The following is a 9,314-nucleotide window of genomic DNA, read 5'->3' as shown; positions in this document are numbered from 1 at the left end:
AATACCCATACTACCATACTATTTAGTAGGGAAAAAAAGAATTAGTATGTCCCAATACATACTAAACTACATACTTTTTAAGGGCAGCTGCAGTACATACTAAAAGTAAAAAGTATAAGTATGCGATTTGGAACGCAGGGAGAGTCACCTGTAGACGGTAATTAGCTGTTTGTTCACACCTGTGGCAGCGGAGTGATACAGCTGCAGTTATGCGGCTCCCGTCAAGTGTTAGGCTACAGGACACAGGGCTGTCGACCAATCAGATCACTTGAACACAAACCTCTTGGATAATTTATTTTTAGTGTAATTGTACATTCACAAGCCCAGTGAGCCTCAGCTATATGTTTCTTTTCTGTTGTGTACAGGCTGTTGTTCTGCTGCATCTCAGTTTTATTGTCCAAGTTTGATACTGACACATCCAGGGCTAAACACTGGGCCATCCTCCAGTAAATAGTACTCTGTGGTTATAGTGGCTGTAGTGGCCAGGGTTTGGTGATTTGGACAAAATAAAATATCACGGCATCATGGTACTTTGACTGGATACCTCAGTATTAAATGTGGCAGGGATGAGTGTTGGTGCTTTCACAGGATATTTCCCCACAGGATTGCTGATAAGGTTATTAGTGATGTGGACATGATGACCCAGCACGGAGAGACAAATAACAGAACAGCTGCAGCAGTCTAATAAGTTCAGAAAATTACATCTCTTTACTATACTGCAGCCTTTAAAACCAGGCAAAGTTAACACTTACACCATAATCACGATACCCAATCTCATATCATTGTATCAATACGATCGAAATATCAGACTTAAATTTCTGTATTGAAGGCCCTCTCATGCTCTGCTGTGAGACATGGTGTGTGCAGTTGAGTTTTGGTTGCTACGATGACTGTTCAGAGGTCAGGATCCAGAAGGAGAGGGTCTATGAGAACACAGCACAAGTACATTCGATGATTAGCCATTTGCTTTATTTACTTGTAGACTTGTCCAAACATCTATTTGAATTTTTGACAGCAACATTTGTCCATTTAGCAGTACCAAAGACATCTCAGCTGGCAAACTGTCAGCACTACCTGACCCCTGTGATAACCTTTAAAGTACATTACAGGATGTGTCGAATGTTAACACGTAACATTGTGTGTTTACATGTGTGACTGACAACTTACATGTAAACTGACATGTATTTTGACTTTGATTTCCACACCAAACAATCATCTCACTTAATCACTCCTCATTTTATGCAATTTTTCAGTCAATACATTAGAGACAGACACAAAAATAATGCAATATATTAGCTTTGGCTATCAGATAAAAATACATTAGAAAAACTTAATTTCTTTCTCCTGACATTATAAAAGACACAAGGTGATACCCAGCCTTCAGAAAGGCTTTGATGGACTAGTACACACAGGTAACCGTGAACTTCAAGTTTTATTTATGTAAGCCACCTAAAGGATTAGCACTCCATGCTGTTTGTAGTGCTGCAGTTTCTACAACAGTGAACAGATTTGCTCTCCAAGTGTCTGGAACCCAGATCTCATCTTGACAATCTGTGAAAGGAGGAATCAGATTCAATCCAGTCTCTCCCTACACAGGCCGTTTACAGCGAGACGGTCACATCTGGGCCAGCGAGAGTTAAAATCCTGATAATGTGAGCCTGTAAAACCAGTCTAAGATGACTGAGCCAGGATGTCCAAGTGCCAGGAGTCTGCTAAGCTGCTGTCTAGTCTACACTTCAGAGTGCATCATGATAGGGTTTGGACAATTAAGGATGATATTTGACATAAACTGATAACTGAGATGTGCGAGGTGAAATTTCAGGACAAACATAGTGCAAAGTCTCTTCTCTGCTGAGTCACACTTCATTACCTGCCCCAAGCCCACTTATTACTTTTTGAGACAATTAGTCTTTGTTTTTTTTGTTTGTTTTGTTTTGTTCAGAGCCAGTGCCTGTGGTAAACATGCTTTGCTAATCGCTCTTCTTTCTGAAAAACGCTTTTCCCTCAGAGACTTTGTCTTTGGTTTCCTGCAGTTTTTCAGAGAGCTTGTCCTTTGTCACCTCCATTTTCTCATTGAATCGCTCTTTCGTTTCCTCCATCCTCCCCGAGATCAGTTCTTTGGTTTCCTCCATTTTCTCAGAGAACCTCTCCTTTGTCTCCTCCATTTTTTCTGTCAGTTTCTCCTTAGTTTCCTCCATTTTGTCCTGGATGTAGTCTTTAACCGGCGGTGGTGTGGAGAAGTAGCCGTGCTTGCGGAGATACTGGACTGATAGTGACGTGCCGCCCAGAGTCACGGTGTACCTGGCAGGCGTTGCAATCTTTAGGGAGACAAAGACGAGAGAAAGAGACACTGGTTGGTCAAAACCGCAAACTGAACACCTGCATCCAGCCCTCATGAATAACTTAGTAGCTGTACCTGCTTTTTAAAATGTCTGATGATAACCGAAGTGAAACAACTGCAAACATGGGCCAAACAAAGAGACAGAAAATCTGATAGTGGAGTATTTTCTATTGAGCCACAGTGTTTAGGCCTGGACCAAGGCGAAAATTCAGCAGTACTAGCAGAAACACTAAAATAGAAAGTGGAGGCTGGATTACATTACCTTATACATGGCATAGGCAGTTAGGGCATAGCCACTTGAAGAGTCTCTCAAAAGGCCGACGACTGACTCCGGCAGACCGATCATCTCTAGGAATGGCACTACATTCACACCCCTGAGGGGAGGGAAAAAAAAAAAAAAAAGATCAGACAAGCAAAACCAGCACACAAAATAGTGTTTACTAGGCAGACAGGTGACCTTCTGCCTTCACTTGCACAAAATTTTGCAGATCACAGTCTGACTCAAGATGACGCATACTCCAATACAGAGCCAGTCTGCCTGATAGCCCTTTTACAGCTATACAACGTTTAAAATGTAGTTTCAAAAAACTTCTTAAAAAAAAAAAAAAAAAGAAAACGAAAAAACATGACAAATTCACAATTTTCTGAGGATGTTGAGTGGAATGTTTTCTACACTGCTGCCCTGTGGAAATTATGAAGTTTATAACTCTTTTTTTCCATAAACTGGAAAACTATTTATACGACAAGTTACTTCTAAAGTGTAAGATAAAATGACACCAACACATCTTCCAAATGATCTGCAAGCCCTCTGCTTCAAAGTTAAATAATGCATTAATGCATTCCTACAAATTAGCCCATGGAGACCATTTCACTTTTGCACAATAATTTGACCAATGTCAATTAAAATAAATTACTAAATTCACCACCATCACCATCTGGTAGAAGTGTTCATTTTTTTCAGAATTTAATCTCCAAGACAGAAACTTTCATTAAATTCTCTTTTTTTTCCATTGGAAAAATACAGGATCATTTGCAAGACAGCCAAACCCAGGGCTTCTGCATGCATAAACTGATTTTATTTACATATAAAAATGTAAGATCTTCATGGGCTCCTCTATCCAAAGACCGCTTTCCCAGCAGCCATAATTGACAGGAAGTGGCAGGTAAACACAGGTGTTTCTAATGGCATTAATGAAGGTTCTGCTCCATCCAGGTCTAACAGAGCCAGGCTCCTGCTGTTGTTCATGCTGACTCACTGGAAAGACTCTGCTACATTGAAATGGAGCAGAACTCTAATGAATGTCAATAGTAACACCTGTGTTTACCTGCTATTTCATGTCAAAATGGCCACTGTGGAAAGGGTCTAAACGTCAGTCAAAGCAGGTTGGACTTTATTAACTGTAATAATGAAAATGGCCAAATCTCCACTGACAAAATCTTATATCCAACAAGATAATCATTAAGCCCGTCATCCAGGTTATCAACGATAAACATGCTAAAATCTGATGAAACTATATAGGAGATTAAGGCTGGGCAATAACTTGATTAAATCAAATAAATTGGATTCATGTTTTAAAAAAACGACTGAATTGTGTAAGATTTTGACTACAATATGTTACGAGGCTATAAAAGCAGCTGAGTACTCTGTCAAACACGGCAAACTATTCACTCATCGACACTGAGCGCGCCTGCGCAGAAATACACGTGTGAGTCACCAGTCACATGAGGCCCACTGCAGTTTCCACCAGTCGGTGGTTGTAATTGGTGCAAAATAAGAAAAGCTAGATTTAAAATCATAAATTGTGAAAAGTCTGGAGGGGGGGAAAAAAAAGAAAAAAAGATTATTTTTTGGCCATATCACCCAGCTCTCCAGGAGATAGACCCAAATGATTGAGAATTATACTGAATGCTGCCATTTTCACAAAGTAAGTTCAATCTTATTAATTTTGTTCACTGGCTCCTTTATTCAAGCAGATTCTGCAGTGACTGTGGCAAAAGATTTTCTTGGACATTAAAGTGCACAAAGTGCTTTTTTCAAACCCTTCACTTATGAATTATACTGTGGAAAAAAATCTCTTCCTAGCTGGCTTGACAAATCTGTGACCTGCCCATGGCTGTGAGAGTCCACAACTGTATGTGACACTAACACAGCTATGAAGAGGAGAGGCTATTCTGGAAGGTTATAAGGCATTATTTGTATCTAACTTCTCCACCCTCTTCACACCACCCTCTAACCCCCATGACAAAATGGCTAAGCTGTCCCTGGCCACCACACTGCTGCTAGCAGCTATAATTTGTTTTCTTTTTGTGCAGCCAAGTGACTTGTAATACTGTGACATGACATTGCATCACACTGTGTTTTACTAGTGCTGCTGTGACTGTCTTTTGACTTCTCGGATCAAAGAACACTCAAAATAAATTGAGAACAAAGAGTAGAGGCATACAATCAAAAAAAAACAGCGGTGCAAATTACAGCCCCGTCTAACAAACTTGACAACATTTCAAATTCTATTGGACTTCTCGAATTACCAACACACAGGATGCAATTTAATAAGCCCTTGAGCCACAACGGTACATCACAGTTCAAAAACAATCCTCCGAAGGAGGAAGTCAAATTGAAAAACACAGCTTCAAAAAACAAAACTTACTTCATAGCAGCATAATAGAAGGTCCCAAACCAAACAGAGGACGTCACAAGGTGTACAGGGATCATCACCTTCCCGTACTGTTTGAACGTCTTCTTAAACCTCTGGACCAGACCGATGGACTTGTCCTGCAGGGGGTCCACCTCGCCACCATCAGCTCCGGCCTCTGGTTTTTGGGCCGCCTGGGTGTGAGGAGGGGAGCTGGGTTGTGCCTCCTCCTCTGGCGGCGGCTGCTGCTGCTGTGGTTGGTGTTTTGGGTGCTGTGTTGCCTTGACGGAGGCAGAGGTTGCCAGCCAGCGCTGGCCTGCGGGCAGGGACGGGGACAGGCGGAGCAAGCAGCAACAAAAAGCTGCTGCTGGGGGGTCGGGGACGGTGACGCCACCCAGCACTGAGCGCAACGCCGCCACCCGCCGCAGCGCCATATGGGACAGAACGCGCTGCATCATCGCCCTCCTCTCCTGCCCCTCCTCCTCCTCCTCCTCTCTGCTGCTGTCACTTTCACCTGCAGACCCTGCATTTGCAAAAATAAACACCATACGATAAGTAAGCATCATCAGCAGGATGGAAGCAAGTATTGGATTGAATAACTGTCTGCAACAGCTGGGAGAGATCACAGAAGGGACAGTAAATCTTACATACTGTATCGTGGGTATAACTTGCATTCCATTAAATACAGTGAAATTACACTTTACTCCTTTTGGTGAGGACCCCCAGTGGCCGAGGCCCCACTTTGACCACTGCCTGCTGCTCTAAGGTGTAAAAACTGCAACTATTGAGCCTGTAACATATATCTGAAATACCTGCGGGCTTCTGTTTGCCTAAATCACGTGTTAATAATTGAGTAACACAGTGAACTTTTTATGACCCCCATGGAAAAAATAGTGGTGCTCTGACAGGTCAGCATTACCAATCCATATTAAAGTTCAAGTTCAAGACATTTAGGTGTGAGTGGAGGCCAGCCGCCACACACAGCACTGTATCTGCCCACTGTGGACATAATCTTCATGCTGTGACCGATGCATATTACTTCATTATTTCTCACATTCCCGTCATCACTTAGCTGTTGGTTTCAGAATCGACTTGAAGGTTTGGCTGATCGCTGTCGCAGCTCCCTGATCTTTCTCTGACCTCTATCACCTAACCTGAGCCTGAGCACTACCCCTTTGGTCCCTCCTAAAATTAGATGAGAGATACAACCAGGGCACCTTCTCTTTGGAAAGTGCTGCCAGACAAATTCAAACTAACAAAGTAGATGTAGCTGAAAAGACGGCCCACTTCTCAAGATCTATTTCTGCTTTCGTATTTTTTTCAATGACTGTTCCTGTTTTTAAGTCACTCTGGTTATATTTTATGTATTATTTTACGTAACATGTTACCTTTAAGGCCAGTTTGACCCCAGACAATGTTTAAGTCTCTAAATACATGATTAATGACTTCATGACATCATGACTTTTCATAATTTGATGGGGATAAGTGGGTAAACACATAATTAATACAATGTACTGTACATGTTTTTTAGGTACTGGTGTTTCATTGAGATCTATTTGACTCTAGGCTGTTTTAGTGGTATAAAACATATGAGAAATATCAACATATTACACACATTTGTTTTGATTGTTTTGGGTGTTGATGAGGGAATGAGAACATGCCATTTATAATATTTAAAAAAAAAAAAAAAAAAAAAAACTCTTCTGCTTTAGGATCCTAACCTAACATGACCACACCTGTAGCAGTGTGAGAACCACTGATAGTTAGTGTAAGCAGGATGGGGGTTATAGTTTATCTAGAGGGCTTTTTAGGTAGTCAGCAAGACACATAAAGCACCTGGGTCATAAACTTGGGTAACAGCTACTGCCATAATCGTTTTCTCAAGATTTACATTATTATTAGAAATTTGAAGACAACGAGAGGGGGAGTTAATGACTTTTGCTAGCCAAGCGGCACACATAGATTATTGAGTCTGGTAATACAACGTGTTTGAACCCGTTTCATTTGAATTATGATAAACAGCAGTGAAAGCAGCCCAACTCACCTTGATGAAGCCAGTCTCGAGCAAAACAATCATGACCTACATTCCTTCACACTGTATCATAAATGTACTGAGGCGATCAGACGTCATGACGTACCTTATGTTAGGACTGGCCGAACATCAATGCAGCACCTGAAAACACAAATACAGGCGGTAAGTGTGCGGCACAACTCATTCAAACACGGAGTCATATCACGGACAGACAGGCTGCTCACCACCCCGCTGAAACCACAACACCACACTGAGGCGAGTGTGTGTGTGTGTGTGTGTGTGTGTGTGTGTGTGTGTGTGTGTGTGTGTGTGTGTGTGTGTGTGTGTAAAGGTTACCCAACTTTTGACAGTCCTGGTAGCAGCTAGCCAAATGCTAATAGCTAAGCGCTGTCAAATTCAGTGGACATAAACAGACTAACACAGGATGTTAGGAGACTTGTTTTCATATTAAAAGCATTCCTCGGAAAACGCAGCCCAAAGTAAACCTTGGTGTTCGTCAATAAGGGGTTTATGTTGGAAAGCTTTAACCGGAAGTCCGATTCTTTACTTTGGATAGCTTGACGCTGGCTTCTCTCCCGGGCTAAGTGACATTAGCTGTCTGGAGGACGAGAATGAAGTCGTGAGTAGGTTAGTTTCCAGAAGAAGAGAGAGAAAAGAGGCTTGTGTCGCATTAAAGCAGACGTGTTTCTCCTTGTGGGAGCGCTGTGACGGGCAAGGTGAGGCCTGTCTGACCCGCTGCCAACTTGGCTCGCTGTTTAACTCCTAGCGGCTTGACGTTAGCTAGCTGCTAGCTGCTAGCGGACTAGCCTGGCTAACAGCGGAATAAAGCTCTCATCAGCACGTCACGTCTAATAAAACCGAGATTCAGAAAACACACGCTACTTACGTTGGACGTTTCGTGACAGAGTCCGGATGAAACGGTGTCCCTGAGCGCTGAGAGCCATACAAGCCTGCTCCGGCGGTGTGTCATTCAAGGACCTCATCTGTCGCTGCAGCCAGGACTGCATGGAGCACCGCATGGACTCTGACCGCGCGGTGGACGATGGGAGATGTAGTCCGCTGGAGTAGACGTGCGCCGCGTGCCTGTCAGAGCAGGAAATTCATTTCCCACTGTGCCTAGCGAAAGGGTTGCTTCTTGGAGAGCGATATAAAACTGGCAAGTGAGTTGTTTACAGTGGTGTCTTACTGTAAGTGTCCCGCTGACGACCTTCAAAGCTAAATCTGTCTCCTGTGAAACACTGTGTGTCTGTAGGCGTGCCAGTATGTTATTCATGAATGTCCCTGTTTTGTTTTTCCTCTTCACATGCACATAATTCAAAGGCTTCATTTGAACTGCCAAAATACATTCGGACTTACCAAATATTCAGCTATGACAGATTTTCAGCACCGCTTCAAGGACACAGATGTAATAAACCTGCCTTACAGCTGGTAGTAGTTACTGGATACAATTAGCGGTGTGGACATTTTTTCTGCAATACAAACATATCTGGTGTTACTGAGGCTCGTGCATGCCTTTACGTGCATGATGCACACAGCAATGTGCCAACATGCACAAATGAGGTGTAGCTGTCATGGCTGAGAAGGGTCCCAGGCCGGGCAGGGTCCCAGGTGGGCAGGGTCCCATGCTGAGCAGGGTCCCAGCCTGAGCAGCGTCCAGGGTCCCAGGCTGAGCAGGGTCCGCGGTCCCAGGCTGAGCAGGGTCCACGGTCCCAGGCTGAGCAGGGTCCCAGGCCGGGCAGGGTCCCAGGATGAGCAGGGTCCAGGGTCCCAGGCTGAGCAGGGTTCCAGGTCAGGCAGGGTCCCAGGCTGACGAGGGTCTGCGGTCCCAGACTGAGTAGAGTCCCAGGCCGGGCAGAGTCCCAGGTCTTCAAAACAAAAGCCTTAAGCCGTGCTCTTTGGCTGGGCGGGCTGGAATGTCGTTTGGGTGCAAAAGCTCACATGACAATGTCAGTAAGGCCCAGATTGTACAGCCTAAGGTGAGCAGCTACTTACCACTACACTGTTTAGGAGGAGGCTACATTTGGTCATGGTGAAACATTTGCTCATTATCTTCACTGATTTAATTGTTACACATTTATTACAGTGAAACTGATTCATTAGTTTGTGTGATTATTTTTTTTTTTTATTCTTTTACTTTCAAACAAGTCAGAGTAAACATTTTATGTAGCTGTTAAGCTTGATCATTAAAGTATTAAATATTACTATTGTATCTGTAGTTTGAGATGCAATATTTGCATTTTTATTGTGTATTTGACTGTGGTCCAACTTAAATTGGTAAACTGCTTCCACCACAGTTGGGCTCGAGTTG

At 43.2% G+C, this 9,314-nt stretch overlaps 1 protein-coding gene across 1 annotated transcript; it reads right to left on the bottom strand.

Moving 5' to 3' along the window:
- Nucleotides 1–947: 947 nt before the first annotated feature.
- fam210ab (family with sequence similarity 210 member Ab) lies at nucleotides 948–8,056 on the bottom strand. The gene is made up of 5 exons (XM_030072746.1): nucleotides 7,893–8,056; nucleotides 7,113–7,147; nucleotides 4,990–5,497; nucleotides 2,604–2,715; nucleotides 948–2,318 (listed from the first exon to the last, which is right to left on the bottom strand). Exons 3-5 carry the CDS (start codon nucleotides 5,430–5,432, stop codon nucleotides 1,971–1,973), a joined length of 903 nt encoding a protein of 300 aa, XP_029928606.1. The 5' UTR covers nucleotides 5,433–5,497; nucleotides 7,113–7,147; nucleotides 7,893–8,056; the 3' UTR covers nucleotides 948–1,970.
- Between the last annotated feature and the right edge of the window lie 1,258 nt (nucleotides 8,057–9,314).

The sequence above is a fragment of the Myripristis murdjan genome, chromosome 16, assembly GCF_902150065.1.
Source record: "Myripristis murdjan chromosome 16, fMyrMur1.1, whole genome shotgun sequence".
NCBI lineage: Eukaryota > Metazoa > Chordata > Actinopteri > Holocentriformes > Holocentridae > Myripristis > Myripristis murdjan.
This window is presented reverse-complemented; position numbering and strand designations above follow the sequence as displayed.

What these genes read in the sequence shown, in the direction of transcription:
- fam210ab (XM_030072746.1), bottom strand. Translation starts at nt 5,432, where the DNA reads ATGATGCAGCGCGTTCTGTCCCATATGGCGCTGCGGCGGGTGGCGGCG. An exon ending in TTCTATTATGCTGCTATGAA is followed by an intron (nt 2,716 to 4,989) that starts GTAAGTTTTGTT and finishes CCCTCCCCTCAG; the next exon opens with GGGTGTGAATGTAGTGCCAT. An exon ending in CTGCCTATGCCATGTATAAG is followed by an intron (nt 2,319 to 2,603) that starts GTAATGTAATCC and finishes GTCTCCCTAAAG; the next exon opens with ATTGCAACGCCTGCCAGGTA.